At 44.4% G+C, this 16,093-nt stretch overlaps 1 protein-coding gene across 1 annotated transcript; it reads right to left on the bottom strand.

Annotated features, from left to right (window-relative positions):
- Positions 1-2,874: 2,874 nt before the first annotated feature.
- On the bottom strand, positions 2,875-9,007 carry OR2C1 (olfactory receptor family 2 subfamily C member 1). The gene has a single exon (XM_073015111.1). It carries the CDS (start codon positions 8,819-8,821, stop codon positions 7,892-7,894), a length of 930 nt encoding a protein of 309 aa, XP_072871212.1. The 5' UTR covers positions 8,822-9,007; the 3' UTR covers positions 2,875-7,891.
- Between the last annotated feature and the right edge of the window lie 7,086 nt (positions 9,008-16,093).

Below are 16,093 nucleotides of genomic sequence, written 5' to 3'. Positions count from 1 at the left end.
CGCCGGGAACCTCAAGAGGGCCAGACGCATGCGCAGTAGCTAAGCCTGAAAAGAAAGGAGCGAGTCGCGCAAGTGTGGCACTAAAACACCGCCCTCTCCGCATGGTTTCCGCTCTTCGCTAATTGACAGCAATTCCATCAATGAAACCCGTCTTGCGTCATATGCTGGGACCAATCACAATGCCTGAGAACACAGGGCCCAGATCCAGCTGGGTACGCCTTCCTGTTTTACAGTTAGGTGAGAACAGCCCTGATAGAAAAGGTGGCGGTTGCTGTGTGCCATGCGTAATTGTAAACATTTACACACTACTCATACTTACAGCATCCCTACTAAGTCAATTATATTACCATTTTCATCTTCCATACGAAGAAGCCAAAACAGTTTAAGTGACTTTAAGGACCAGAACTCGTTTCTTATTTTTATTTTTATTTTTTTTCAGATGGAGTCTCGCTCTGTTGCCCACGCTGGGGTGCAGTGGCGCGATCTGGGCTCACTGCAAGCTCCACCTTCTGGGCTCACGCCATTCTTCTGCCTCATCCTCCCGAGTAGCTGGGACTACAGGCGCCCGTCACCATGCCCGGCTAATTTTTTGTATTTTTAGTAGAGATAGGGTTTCACTGTGTTAGCCAGGATGGTCTCGATCTCCTGACCTCGTGATCCACCCACCTAGGCCGTTTCTAATCCAGTGTTTTTTTCCCCCCACTCTAAGGTGTTTTTATTTCTTAATATTAAGTACTGCAGAACATTCTCACTTAAAACTGAAGTCTCCATGCCAGTGTTTTTTCATGCTCCTCCCCACCTGCCCCCACCACAGTATATATAATCCACCATTCCTCTTTTGGTGGACATGCAAATACTTTTCTACTTTTCACGTGTGTGTGATTCTGGATTGGGTATTCTGGATATATTTTGAAGAGGGAGCTACTGGATTGAGATGTGGAGTGTGAGAGAAGGAAGAGTGGAGGATCATACTAAGGCTTCTATGTAGTCTTTCTGCCTTCAGTCTTGCCCACCTTCTTTCATCCGTCATTTATGAAGGCCCTTGCAGCACAAAGGAGTAGTAGCTCATCAGGATATAAATACAGGGAGTGGGATGTGAAATAGGTTGATGACACTTCCAAGAAATGTATGCCCTCTTTGATTAAGAATAACCATGGAGGAGTTTTCCAAACACATACATTTCTTATGTAGATTATCTATTTTGATTCCTGCAATGTTCCCGCCACCTATTATAGTCATTTTACAGATAATGAAACAGAGTGCTATAGAGAGCCACTGACTACCCTAACTAATTAGTTGCAGAGTGCACCCAAATACTCAAGCTCTTGACTCCCAGAGCATTGAACTTTCTGGGGCACCTTGCTGCCTTTGTATTTGGAGGGCAGGGTAGTAGATGACTAAATGGACAGAAAAGAGAGAGAGAAAGAGAAAGCAGAGCCTGAGTGTGGGAAAAAGCAAGGGCAGAGCACTGCTTTGCATGTCAGATATATGTATATACATATATATACGCATATATGTATTTCTCTTTCTGTGGCCTGGTGGTTGGAGACCCTTGTTATAAACCATTGAATAAAACAGAAAACTTTAATTGCATAAGATAGAACCAAATAAATGAATAAATTGAGTTTAATTAGTAGCAGGATATTTACATAATTTCAAAGCTCTTCCCCATAAGACACTTATTAATTACAAAGAGGGAAACAACGGGAAAACTGGTCAACACAACCTTCATTTAGTGATCCAAGTAACACCATTAGAAATGAAAACAACTGAAATATACACCCCCTGATAGGACACAATGAGAAGAATGCAACCTCGCGTCTGTGACATTCCTGCCAAAGATGCTAACCTGAGTCTATATGTGAAGAAACATCAAACCCAAATGGAGACATTGTCTACCAAATAGCTGGCTAACAATCCTTTATAGTGTGAGAATCATGAAAATCAAGAAAAGACTGAAGAAACATCTCAGACTGACAAAGACTAGAGACATGACAACTAAATGCAATGTATGATTGTGAAGAAAATTCTTTTGCTATGAAAGGCATCCTTGGGACAGCTGGCAAACATTGAACGGGGTCTGCAGATTAGATAATGTAATGTATTAATGTTCATTGAAAAAAAATTTTTTTGAGATGGGAGTCTCACTCTGTTGCCCAGGCTGGAGTGCAGTGGTGCTATCTTGGCTCACTGCAGCCTCCACCTCCCGGGTTCAAGAGATTCTCTTGCCTCAGCCTCCTGGGTAGCTGGGATTATAGGCACGTGCCACCATGCCCAGCTAATTTTTGTATTTTTAGTAGAGATGGGGTTTCACTGTTTTGGCCAGGCTTGTCTCAAACCCTCACCTCAGGTGATCTGCCCACCTCAGCCTCCCAAAGTGCTAGGGTTACAGGCGTGAGCCACTGCACCTGGCCCATTTTTCTAATTTTGATGGTTATATTGTGGTTCTGTAGGATAATGTCCTTGTTTGTTGAAAATACACCCCAAGATATTTGGGGAAGACAGGGTATCAGGTTGCTAACTTACTCTCAAATGAATGGAGGTCAGGGGAAGTCTTTGTTTCATGCTTCCAACTTTTCTGTAAATTTGTGATTTTTTTTTTTTTTTTTTTTTTACAAAAAAAGAGTATGCACAGCTTTAGAGTCAAGACGATTATGCTTTGATTCCCTGCCCTAACACAGCATAATCTTGGGCAAGTTTCCTTTTGTGCTGCAGTGCCCTCATCTTAAAATGAGGACAAGCATATGCAGTAAGCTGAGATCCTGCCACTGCACTCCAGCCTGGGCCACAGAGTGAGACTCTGTCTCAGAAAAAAAAAAAAAAAAAAAAAAAATGAGGACAAGCATAATAGCACATGGCCCGTGGGTTGTGAGGATTGAATGAGTGGAAGTGTGTAGAGTTTAGATCCTCATCTAGCACATGGCGAGCACTCAGTACACTTAGCCACCGTTGGTCAAATAGACTAGACCTTTTTGCAAAGTCATTAATAGAGCTTCCAAATTAGTCTATTATTTATTTAATTATGTATCTATATGAGACAGAATCTCACTGTGTCACCCAGGCTGAAGTGCAGTGATGCAATCACGGCTCGCTGTAGTCTTGAACTTCTGGGCTCAAATGTTCCTCCTGCCTCACCGTCCTGAGTAGCTGGGGGTATAGGCAAGCACCGTTACACTCAGCTAATTTTAAAATTTTTAGTAGAGATAGGATCTCACAATGTTGCCCAGGCTGGTATTAAACTCCTGGGTTCAAGTGATCCTCCCTCCTCGGGCTCCCAAAGTGCTGGGATTACAGGTGTGTGAGCCACTGCATCCTGCCTTAGTCCCTAATTCAGAGCTCACATACTAGAGCGTATATGCATCAAGCCAAAGTCAATTTCTATTCCTTTCATTTCCTTGATTCTAATCTTTCCTAATCTTTACTGGACTTGAGCCTGAAGGCTGAGAATAATGGAAAAGGATTGACTCTCTTCATTGGCAGCTTCAGAATTTGCTCATTTGAGGTATTCAGGCAGCCTTTGATACCTTAAAGGGAAAGGTATGGGATCCAGACAGACTCTGAGAAGGGCTCTATGAGATGGGCTCTCAAATTCACTTAAATCCACTGAGCAGATGAGCATATTCAAATGCTTTTCATTTCTATTTTACTAAGGTTGGTGAACCTTTCATAGGTCTTGGTGGTTTTAGTGGTTTGTTGTTGCGGTTGTTTTTTTTAGACAGAGTCTCATGTTGGCCAGGCTGGTCTTGAACTCCTGACGTCAAGTGATCTGCCCACCTCATTCTCCCAAAGTGCTGGGATTACAGGCGTAAGACACCGCGCCCGGCCCCTTGGCAGTTGTTTTGTTGTTGTTGTTGTTGTTTGTTTTGTTTTGTTTTGAGATAGAGTCTCGCTCTGTCGCACAGGCTAGAGTGCAGTGGCGCTATCTCGGCTCACTGCAAGCTCTGCCTCCCAGGTTCACGCCATTCTCCTGCCTCAGCCTCCCTAGTAGCTGAGACTAAAGGTGCCCGCCACTACGCCTGATTAATTTTTTGTATTTTTTTTTTTTTAGTAGAGACGGGGTTTCATCATTTACAGGATGGTCTTGATCTCCTGACCTTGTGATCCGCCCGCCTCAGCCTCCCAAAGTGCTGGGATTACAGGCGTGAGCCACCACGCCCAGCCCCTTGGTGGTTGTTTTGTCTGTCATTTCCTGAATTTCCAATTGAACAAGACACCAAACATTTTTTTTTTCCTGGACACCTAGAAGTAGAACTCCAAACTCTCAATAACAAGGAGCTTGCTTCATATTTGCTTCTTTTCCTCCCAAATTTTGACCTTGTTTCATGTACACCATTGAGAATGGAACATAAGCGTATGTGTGTTGATGAAGTTATATGTGGTCCCTGTGATGTATTTATTTCCTCATCATAGCCAGTTAGCTTGTTCTTCTCCCTCTAATTCCCTGTGTCTTACCATACCCAGAACTCCGTGCTAGTTACAAAATGTCCAATTTTTTCCATATAGAGGCTCTGTGGCACTCCAAAATGTCTCAGGAATACCTGTCCATTTTCTTCCTATTTCCCCCCAAGTTATTTCACAACTTAAATGAATTGACTGGAGGATATGACTGTTCAGTCTCTTGGTACTGTTCTCATAAATTAATCAGCTGGCATTTTGGTTTACATAACAGCTTTAGGAGCTTGGTCATTGTGAACCTACCTCCTGATAATTTGACCTAATCTGAGTGTACTGATCAATGAAAATGTTGAGCCTGGCCATGTGCAATGACTCACACCTGTAATCTCAGCACTTTGGGAGGCTGAGGATGGTGGATTGCTTGAGGCCAGGGGTTTGAGACAAGCCTAGCCAACATGGTGAAACCCTGCCTCCACCAAAAAGAAAAAAAAAATTGGCTTGGCATGGTGGCGTACACCTGTAATCCCAGGTACTCAGGAGGCTAAGGCACAAGAATTGCTTGAACCCTGGAGGCAGAAGTTGCAGTGAGCTGAGCTTGCCACTGCACTCCAGCCTGGGCAACCAAGCAAGGCTCTGTCTCAAAAAAAAAAAAAAAAAAGAAAAGAAAGAAAAAAAAATAGTGTTGAGCCTGCAAGACTCTGGACTTTAATAAATTCACCAAGATAATGTTACCAGTTGTCTACTTCTGGAGATGTATTTGAGTATTGCTGTATGAGGAACTGACAAAATGGTTTTGATCTGCTATTGGAAAAACAAATTCACGACAGGACAGTATGATTAGATGTCTTTGGAAGGAATTATGGGAATGTGGAAAAGGGAACATTTATCATTGTTTGTTCAATGCTGTCCAAGGGATGGGATGACCCCAAAGTGGAAAACATGAAAACAGTCCATTTGACAAATTTAGTTCTTAGCAAGATAAAGGAGGACTCATGAGCTTATTAATTATATTTGCTAAACATTTATTGAGTATCTACTATGTATAAGACATGTGTTTTGAAATTATGGGGACACAAAGCCAAAGGCCATTTTGAACTAGTTCTAAAACCTATTGATTTCCTTTTCTATGGTAATGTAGTTGTCATGCAACTTTCTTATATTAACCTGGTTTCTCTGTCTGGGAAAACAGTAAATGAACTGTGGTAGCAGGTGGGGATCCCTTTGGCAATTGTAGGAATGTGCAGAATCACATATTGGCATTCTGATCCCAACATGTGAGTTCCTGAAAGATGAGTTATTGTGTGCTGAACTGATTGCTGAATTTTAGGAACTGCAGGGTTGCAAGACTAGATCTTGAGGCAGAGAACATACTTTATGGATGGATGATCTTTCCTGGGGTCTTAAATTTACATATAGAATCTTAGGACATTCCATTATCCACCGACCAGACTAGCATACTCAAATGCTGGTAGGACATCTGATGGCTGGGACTTTTGGGTGGGATGATTTCAATAAGACAGTAGCAAAGGGCCCTCTTTGACTAGAATCAAAAGGCAAATGACCTTTTTATTTTGTTTTGTTTTTGTTTTTGGAGATGGAGTCTTGCTCTTATCACCCAAGCTGAAGTGCACTGGTGCAAGCTCAGCTCACTGCAACCTCCGCTCACTGCAACCTCCACCTCCCGGGTTCAAGCAAGTCTCCTGCCTCAGCCTCCTGAATAGCTGGGAATACAGGTGTGTGCCATCATACCCAGCTAATTTTTGTATTTTTGGTAGAAATGGGGTTTCACCATGTTGGCCAGGCTGGTCTCAAACTCCTGACCTCAGGTGATCCGCCCACCTCAGCCTCCCAAAGTGCTGAGATGACAGGCATGAGCCACTGCGCCCAGCCGCAAATGACCTTTTTAATCTTTTCTTTTGGTTTTGTTTGTTTGTTTGTTTGTTTTTGAGATGGAGTTTTGCTCTTATTGCCCAGGCTAGAGTGCAGTGGTGCAATCTCGGCTCATGGCAACCTCTGCTTTCCAGTTTCAAGTGATTCTCCTGCCTCAGCCTCCCAAGTTGCTGGGATTACAGGCACCCGCCACCATGCCCAGCTAATTTTTTTGTATTTTTAGTAAAGACAGGGTTTCACCGTGTTGGTCAGGCTGGTCTCGAACTGCTGACCTCGTGATCCACCTGCCTCGACCTCCCAAACTGCTGGGATTACAGGCGTGAGCCACCATGCCTGGCTTAATCTTTTCTTATTAAATAATAGATTAGTAGAAGATAAATTGGAATGTAGGCATAAGGGAGAGGGTAAACAAGATGATGGAGAGATATATGGATGGAAAGCATGGAGAGATATACTGCATTATTGTTATTATTATTATTATTATTATCATTATTGAAATGCAGTTTCACTCTTGTTGCCCAGGCTGGAGTGCAATGGCACGATCTCAGCTCACCACAACCTGTGCCTCCCAAGTTCAAGTGATTCTCCTGCCTCAGCCTCCCAAGTAGCTGGGATTATAGGCATGTGCCACCACTCCCAGCTAATTTTGTATTTTTAGTGGAGACAGTGTTTCTCCGTGTTGGTCAGGCTGGTCCTGAACTCCTGACCTCAGGTGATCCGCCCACCTTGGCCTCCCAAAGTGCTGGGATTACAGGTGTGAGCCACCGCACCCAGTGGTATACTGCATTATTAAGAAGAGACAGGCCAGGTGAGGTAGATCACACCCATAAGCCCAGCACTTTGGGAGGCCAAGGCAGGAAGATTACTTGAGGCCAAGAATTCTAGACCAGCCTGGGCTGTTAACATAGTGAGACCCCATCTCTACAAAAATAAAAATAAAAATTAGTTAGGTGTGGTAGCATGTGCCTATAGTCCCAGCTACTCAGGAGACGGAAGGATTGCTTGAGCCCAGGAGTTGAAGCCTGCAGTGAGCTATGATCATGCCACTCTACTTCAGCCTGGGCAACAGAGCAAGACTCCAACTCTTAAAAAAAGTGAAGAAGAGATAAAGAGAGATAGGCAAAGATGATGACAAATAGGGTAAAAAGATGAATTGTTTGGGTCTTCATATGAAGTTAATAGTACATTGCTTGATTTTATGGAATGATAGTAACATTATATAAGATACTGCAAGTGGGGGTGCTTTGCTTAGAAAAGTACAGAATTCTGCAGAAATATAAGGCATAATAAATAACATGTGGGCAACAGAGACAGAGACAGTGAGACAGGTCTGTAACAGGTCAATAACCTCTGAGCCCTGAACAACATGTCTGCCCTGCTATTGGTAGTCCACAGTAGGATTTTTGGTGAATAAGTGTAGAACATTACGAATAACACTAACCATGTTCCTGACAGCTTAGGGCTGTCAGCTTAGGGTTGTCAGGAACATGCCTTGGTTTTACCAGAATTAGTATTCTTCATGTTCACCTGGCCAGAGAGAGTTAATGAGAAACGCATGTAGAGATGAAGAGGCAATAAATAACGAAGGAGTGTTCTCTCAGCCAACTTATCTTCCTTTCCCCAGCAACCTCCTCAGTGCGCCCTTCACTTCCATGTTCCGCAGCGTGTAGATGAGAGGATTCACCATGGGCGTGACCACTGAGTAGAACAGGGAAATGAACTTGCCCTGGTCCTGGTTGCTGTTCTTGGCCGGAAGCAGATAGCCATAGCTGGCTGAGCCATAGAAGAGGAACACCACCAGCAGGTGGGAGAGGCACGTATTGAAGGCCTTTCGCCTCCCCTCTGCAGAGTGGATTTTCAGCACTGCCTGAGCAGTGAGGCAGTAGGAGATCAGGATGATGCTTAGTGGGACTGCAGTGAAGAAGGTGCAGACACCATTGAGCACAGCCTGGTTGAGGCTCGTGTCGCCACAGGCCAGTTTGATCATGGCAGGCACCTCGCAGAGGAAGCTCTCCACCCTCCGGTGCCCACACAATGGGAGCTGCAGAGTGAATGTTGACTGGATCACAGAGTTGCCCAAGCCACCCAGCCAGGCAATCACAGCCAGCAGCCAGCAGAGCTGGGGGTTCATGATGGCGGTGTAGCAAAGGGGCCGACACACTGCCACGTAGCGGTCAAATGCCATCACCACGAGCAGGATGCACTCGGTGGCCCCCGGCCAAAGGAAGACATAGAGCTGGGTCACGCAGCCACCATAGCTGATGGTCTTGTCTGGTCCCCATAAATTGATCAGCATTTGGGGGACTGAGCTAGTAGTGAAAGCAAGGTCCAAGGAGGAGAGGTTGCTGAGGAAGAAGTACATGGGTGTGTGGAGCCGGGCATCCAGGCAGGAAAGCAAGATGATGGTTGAGTTCCCAAGTAGGGTCAGCAAATAGGAGAAAACGATGGCTATGAAAAAGATCATCTCCAGCTGGGTATGGTCAGATATGCCCATCAGAGCAAAGCCCTTCAAGGAGCTGTCATTGGCCCCATCCATCACTGGTTGCCTTCAGTCACTTGACAAATTCATTCAGAGCAAACTGCTGGGAGAAAAGCAAGTCAAGAACAAGCTGTTGGCTGAGGTGGATTTGCATCAGGAATGGTCTAATAGTTATCTGGGATCCATAGTTAAGTAACAACCAATTTTTTTTTTTTGAGACAGAGTCTCTCTCTGTCACCTAGGTTGGAGTACAGTGGCACAATCTCAGCTCACTGCAACCTCCATCTTCCTGGCTCAAGCAATCCTCTTGTCTCAGCCTCCCAAGTAACTGTGACCACAGGTATGTGCCACCACATCCAGATAATTTTTGTATTTTTTGTAGAGATGGGGTTTTGCCATGTTGCCCAGGCTTGTCTCCAACTCTTGGGCTCAAGTGATCCATCTGCCTCAGCCTCCGAAAGTGCTGGGATTACAGCTGTGAACCACTGCACCTGAACTCCAACTTACTTTTTAAGATTGCAAGCTTTTTTTTCTTTCTTTCTTTCTTTCTTTTTTTTTTTTTTTGAGACAGAGTCTCACTCTGTCACCCAAGCTGGAGTGCAATCTCGGCTCATTGCAACTTCCACCTCCCAGGTGCAAGCAATTCTCCTGCCTCAGCCTCCTGAGTAGCTGGGACTACAGGCATGCGCCACCATGCCTGGCTAATTTTTGTACTTTTAGTAGAGACAGGGTTTCACCATTTTGCCCAGGCTGGTCTTGAACTCCTGACCTTGTGATCTGCCCACCTCAGCCTCCCAAAGTGCTGGGATTACAGGTGTGAGCCACTGTGCCTGGCCTAGATTGCAAACTTTTGTTGTAATCCCCATCTACTATTGGTTACACAACGAATGGAAAAGTTGATTCCATCAGAATGCCAGGCATGAGCTAACACGGAAATGAAGGAAATACCTCACGATGACAGAACCAAAAGACCCCAAGAACTGAGGGGCTCTTCAGTTGAGAACAATGGCTATGACAGGATAGAGAGAGTTGACCATTAGAATTAGATGTGAAAATTCTCAAAAGACAAATTTCAGTCAGGCATGGTGGCTCACACCTGTAATCCCAGCATTTTCAGAGGCTGAGGTGGGAGGATCGCTTGAGCTCCAGTGTTCAAGGCTGCAGTGAGCCACTGTACTCCAATGCCTGAGTGACAGAGGGAGACCCTATCTCTTGAAAACAACAGCAACAACACATTTCCCCAGCCAAGGTTTTCATACGCTCAGGGAAGGGGGAGGCAGACACATTGCATTTGGAAAAGCTCCCCAGAAATCTCTGTTAAATTTCCTCTGCTCTCTTCTACATCCCTCCCCTCTGAGTTTTACCTCAGTGCTAGATCTAGAAAGATGACGTTTGAGGAATAACATGATGAATCTATAAAATCGCAGAAATAATGGAAAGATTAAATATTGACTTATGCTCCAAATACAGAAGCTGGGAATATACAATTTAAGAGGAGGTCAATGTAGAGCAAACAAAACATCGCTTAAGCTTAAATAAGTTTAGGTGGAAAAGGCAAAAGATACAAACAGAGGTTATGCAAAAAGGGGTTAAATTAGTTAATGGGTAATTAGTAAGGGAAATTACAAGATTTACAGAGGAGATCCCTGTCTTTTCAGGTATATAACTACTATGCCCACCTCTAACTCATCAAATAACTCTTTTTTTTTTTTTTTTGAGATGGAGTCTCCTTCTGTCGCCCAGGCTGGAGTACAGTGGCGCGATCTCGGCTCACAGCAAGCTCTGCCTCCTGGGTTCACGCCATTATCCTGCCCCAGCCTCCCGAGTAGCGGGACTACAGGCGTCCACCACCATGCCCGTCTAATTTTTTTGTATTTTTAGTAGAGACGGGGTTTCACCGTGTTAGCCAGGGTGGTCTCGATCTCCTGACCTCATGATCCACCTGCCTCGGCCTTCCAAAGTGCTGGAATTTCAGGTGTGAGCCACTGCGCCCGGCCAATCATCAAATAATTCTTAACATCTCATGAGACTGGGTACAGTCTTTCTTTTTCTTTTCTTTTTTATTTTTTTAGACAGAATCTAGCTCTGTTGCCCAGGCTGGAGTGTAGTGGTGCAATCTCAGCTCACTGCAACCTCTGCCTCCCTGAGCCAGGCCTACTTACTCTTTTCATCTAGGACTTGATGAGCTGAGGAACTGAGTTACTAACCTGATAATCAGCTCATCTTTCTTTTCAGAAGTTCTTCCTGAAATCCATTCGACTACTTCCTGCCAGTTCAAGTGCTCGTTCCCTTGTGTCCCTTTAGGGAAAAGAAACAGACAGGGCTGGGCACAGTGGCTCACGCCTGTAATCCCAGCATTTTGGGAGGCCAAGGCAGGCAGATCACTTAAGGTTGGGAGTTCGAGACCAACCTGGCCAACATGGTGAAACCCATCTCTACTAAAAATACAAAAATTATCTGGACGTTGTAGTACATGACGGAAATCTCAGCTACTCAGGAGGCTGAGGCAGGAGAATCACTTGAACCCAGGAGGCAGAGGTTGCAGTCAGCTGAGATCACGCCATTGCACTCCAGCCCGGGCGACAAGAGTGAAACTCCACCTCAGAAAAAAAAAAAAGAAAGAAAGAGAAACAGACAGAAAGACACTGCTCATCTTCTTCCAAAGTTGTTTGGTCTTGGGGGGGTGCTGGTATTAGACAAAGTGAACAGGGATTTTTCTCCTCCCCAAATCTTAGAACTCAAGAATAAGAAATGGGGGAGTTTGAATCTTAAGTCAATTAACGATGAATGAAAGAAAAAAATAGATAGTAAATTTATGGAAATTATTACTGCTAAGAGACATCACAGTAATAAGATGTCTTGGCTCACTGTGACCTCCACCTGCTGGGTTCAAGCTATTCTCCTGCCTCAGCCTCCCTAGTAGCTGGGATTACAGGCATGCACCACCACACCCGGCCCCCAAAATCAGTGCCTTTAAAAAGCTATTTAACACTGTCCGTTTTCTCTCTCCTTCTCTATCTGCTATTTTCCTTTTCCCATCTTTTTTTCCCCCTTTGCCTCTCTCTCCTATATCCTGGATTCTCTAATAATCAGTCTAGGGATTGTTTATGGAAATGTACCTTTGGCTTCGAGATTCCCCCACATCCATCCGCTGTCTCCATGCTTAGTGAATCAAGGAGAGAGGGCAGGCATGGGACTGAGAAGGAGGCTGTGCTGCGCTCCTCCTGCCCGCGAACTGGGGCCACAGCTTTTAACCTCGGGGCTCTTCTGGCCCTGGAGAAACATTGGGTCGCACTTGGAAGCCTGGCTTGCTCTGGCTGACTCTGCAGAGCCCAAGGGTAGATCTCCACCCCTGCACAAGCAATTAGCACAAAGCGCCAGTGTGGCCAGAACACAGGAAAAAGCTGTCCCTGAAGAATCGACTTAGTCTTTCACCTGAACTCCCTCCCAAAACACAGATTAGTAATTGAACTAGTAATAAAAATGACAGTATTTCTTAAATAATTGCTAATTATATGATTTTATTCTTTTCAAGGTGTTGTGACATTATCAAACTTAGTTCCTAAAACACTATACGATGTGGGGGGTGTGGAAGGCAGGTGGCCTTATCTCCTCTTGGCAGAGGAGTAAGTTGAACATAAAGTGGTTATATGACAGGCTCAGGGTCACACAGGAGTGACCTGACTCCTGTGATGGCTTTTCTACAGGCTATCCTATGCAGAGGAAGTTGCTCTTTTTGACTCATCATCTGAGAGCTGTCATCCTTGAGTTTTTGTTCTTTAGAGGGGCAAGGGCAGAGAAGGGGAGTCCCGCTTCTCTGGTTCCAACATAAACCACAAATCAGGGACATGAGCCTTAGATACTCACAGGGTACCCTGTGAAAAGCAAGAACTTACAGCCACTATTCAATAAACACATAATAGGTGCCTGGCAACCTGAATAGGCCATTAGATGTCACAGAAGATGAATTACCCTGAAACTACTGACTTAGAAACCACATTCATTCAAGACACAGTCTCTAAGGGTGGAGAGTATACCAGGTGCAGGTGGGGTACAGGGTGAGCAAGATCGGTCTGGCTCCTGCCCAGTGGGGCCCACTGTCCCGTGGCCCTGGCCCCAGCAAATCTCCCCTGATCATAGAACTGTTTGCTGGCTTGTGCTGTGTGCTGGTCACTGTGTTCAGCAGTTTATAAACATGATCACAACCACCACACCAGGCAGGTGTTATTATTCCTGTTTTGCAATAGAGGAACTGAGGCTGAGAGGTATTCAGTAATTTGTCAAAGGACAAATGGCTAGTAAACTGCACAGCCACTAAAATGAGGTCTATCTAACTCCCAAATCCATACTTACGAGAAACTGGATCATCTCAATGTCCATCAGTAGGGGAATTCGGTAAATGATGACTCCTCTATGGAATGCTGTGCTCACTGTCATCATTGGTCTCTGCAAGACCTCTCTTAAATACTGTATTTTATTCACTTTTTCCACTTTATTCCCAGTCCCCATTCTGATTCCTCTGCATTGCCCCATAGGCATCTAATGCATTTGGTCTATTAGTGTTTGGATAGATATGTGTCCTTTAAAAATATATAGTGTTATTTTGTGTATGTGCATGTTTTAATTTACACTAATAGCCCTCATTCTGTTTCTTACCTTTTCAAAACTTTTTCACTTTGTTTGAATAGACATCTACATTGTTAGGGATGCACTTAATGTTTCTATGCTAAATATGCATCTATCATATTCTATTTATCCATTTAATTAGAGATGAATATATAACTTGCCTTTAATTTCCACCTACCAAAAGAAAATGCTGTAGTGGGTGTGTGTGTGTGCATGTGTGTGCGTGTGTGCATGGGTGTTCATGTGTGTGCATGTGTGTGCATGTCCGTGTGTGTGCACGTGTGCGTGTGTGTGCGTGTGTGTGTGTGTACTCTTTTAAGGGCTAGATTTGCAGGTTCTGACATGGAAGAACATCCTAGGCATATTGCTAAGTGATAAAAGCCAGTTGCAGAGCAATGCACATCGTATGATCTCATTTTCTGAGAAAAACCACATATATGTACATATTCGTTTGTATGCAAACAGGAATCTCTGGAAGGAAAGAAAAAAGCAAGCAGCTGATATGAGGAGTGGAGGTGTGGACTGAGGAGGGGACACTGCACTACAGCCTGGGCAACAGAGCAAAACTCTGTCTCAAAAAAAAAAAAAAAGTATGTGTGTTCTTTGAATATCTTACAGTAAACCTGCATTACCTTGATAATTTAATTAGTTTAATTTAATTAGAGACGGAGCTGGCTCTATCACCTAGGTTGGAGTGCAGTGGTGCAATCCTAGCTCACTGAAGCCTCCAATTCCTGGGCTCAGGCTATCCTCCCTCCTCACCCTCCTTAGCCACCATCCCTGGCTCCTTTTTTTTTTTTTTTTTTTTGAGACAGAGTCCTGCTCTGTCACCCAGGTTGGAGTGCCGTGGCACAATCTTGGCTCACTGCAACCTCTGCCTCCTGGGTGCAAGTGATTCTCCTGCCTCAGCCTCCCAAGCAGCTGGAATTACAGGCACCCACCACCACGCCCAGCTAATTTTTGTATTTCTTTAGTAGAGATGGGGTTTCGCCATGTTGGCCAGGCTGGTCTTAAACTCCTGGCCTCAAGTGATCTACCCACCTCAGCCTCCCAAACTGCTGGGATTACAGGTGTGAGACACTGTGCCTGGCCTCCCCTTTTACATTTTTTAAATTATAAAGGAGGCCGGGGGTGGTGGCTCACACCTGTAATCCCAGCACTTTGGGAGCCTGAGGTGGGCAGATCACTTGAGGCCAGGAGTTTGAGACCAGCCTGGCCAACATGATGAAACCTTATCTCTACTTAAAAAAATACAAAAATCAGTCGAGTGTGGTGGTGGGTGTCTGTAGTCCCAGCTGCTCAGGAGGCTGAGGCACGCGAATCGATTGAACCCAGAAGGCAGAGGTTGCAATGAGCCGAGATCGCGCCATTGTACTCCAGCCTGGGTGAAAGAGTGAGAGCGACACTCTATCTAAAAAAAAAAAAAAAAAAGAATGGACATTTTCATTAAAATCTTTTAAGTGACAAAGAGTTTAAGTTAAACATTTTTTAACATTCAGAGCAAGAAGGAACCCTCAGATATCATCTAGTTTTTTGTTTGTTTGTTTCCAATTGAAGTTGCTGAAACCCTGAGTGGCCCACTCAAGGGGACCATAGGTCTGGTTAATGGCAGACTGGACTGACTTTCAAGCCAACCTCAGAGTCCAGGTGGACATACTCGCATCTCCTCTGAGATCCTCTAGACTTCATACTTTGCCTTTAAGGTTGGTTACCTTTTCCTATTCATTTATTCATTCAACAATCATTTTCTCAGTGACCCCTATGTTCCTGGCCGTGTCTTAAGTACTTGGAATATAGTCTATGCCCTCAGGGAGTTTGCAATCTGATTGTAAAGAGTTAGAACACATACACACACACACACACACACGCAGTAAAGCAAAGTCTATAACATACCAAGTGATGATAAATTTTATGAAGAAAAATCAGGCTGAGTGCAGTAGCTCATGCCTGCAATCCCAGCACTTTGGGAGGCCAAGGCGGGAGGATTGCTTGAGTCAGGAGTTCAAGACCAACTTAGGCAACATAGTGAAACCTTGTCTCTACACAAAAATTTAAATATTAGTTAGACATGGTGGTGCACACCTATAGTCCCAGCTACTTGGTATGCTGAGGCGGGAGGATTGCTTGAGCCCAGGAGTTCGAGGCTGGAGTGAGCCATGTTCGCACAACTGCACTCCAGTCTGAAACAGAAAGAAAGAGAGAGAGGGAGGGAAAGAGGGATGAAGGAGGAAGGGAGGGAGGAAGGAAGGAAGGAAGTGAGGGAGGGAGGTAAAGGAGGGAAAGGAAAGAGAGAAAGAAAAAGGAAAGAGAGAGAGAGAGAATGAGAGAGAGGAAGAAAGAGAGAAAGGGAGGGAGGGAAGGAAGGAAAGGGAAAGAATCCCCATGCTTATTTCTCTCTACTCCCTCATAGGCACCTACTCTATTGATGTGTTTGATATGTAATTGTTTGGATATGTATATGAATGATACATATATGTGCATCCAAACAAATATATACATATGAGTGTGTATATATATACCATGTGTATGTGTATCTTCGTAAAACATATAATGATGTTTTGTGTATGTAAATGTTTTAAACTTACATCAATGGTATTGTGCAATACCTCTTATTTTATTTCTTACTTTTTAATTCACTTTTTCCCCCACAATGTTTTCACTTATGTGTTCAAAGGTACATGTCCATGTTGTTGTATGTACGTT

The sequence above is a fragment of the Chlorocebus sabaeus genome, chromosome 5 (assembly GCF_047675955.1).
Source record: "Chlorocebus sabaeus isolate Y175 chromosome 5, mChlSab1.0.hap1, whole genome shotgun sequence".
In the NCBI taxonomy this organism is placed as follows: domain Eukaryota; kingdom Metazoa; phylum Chordata; class Mammalia; order Primates; family Cercopithecidae; genus Chlorocebus; species Chlorocebus sabaeus.
This window is presented reverse-complemented; position numbering and strand designations above follow the sequence as displayed.

What these genes read in the sequence shown, in the direction of transcription:
- OR2C1 (XM_073015111.1), bottom strand. Translation starts at nt 8,821, where the DNA reads ATGGATGGGGCCAATGACAGCTCCTTGAAGGGCTTTGCTCTGATGGGC.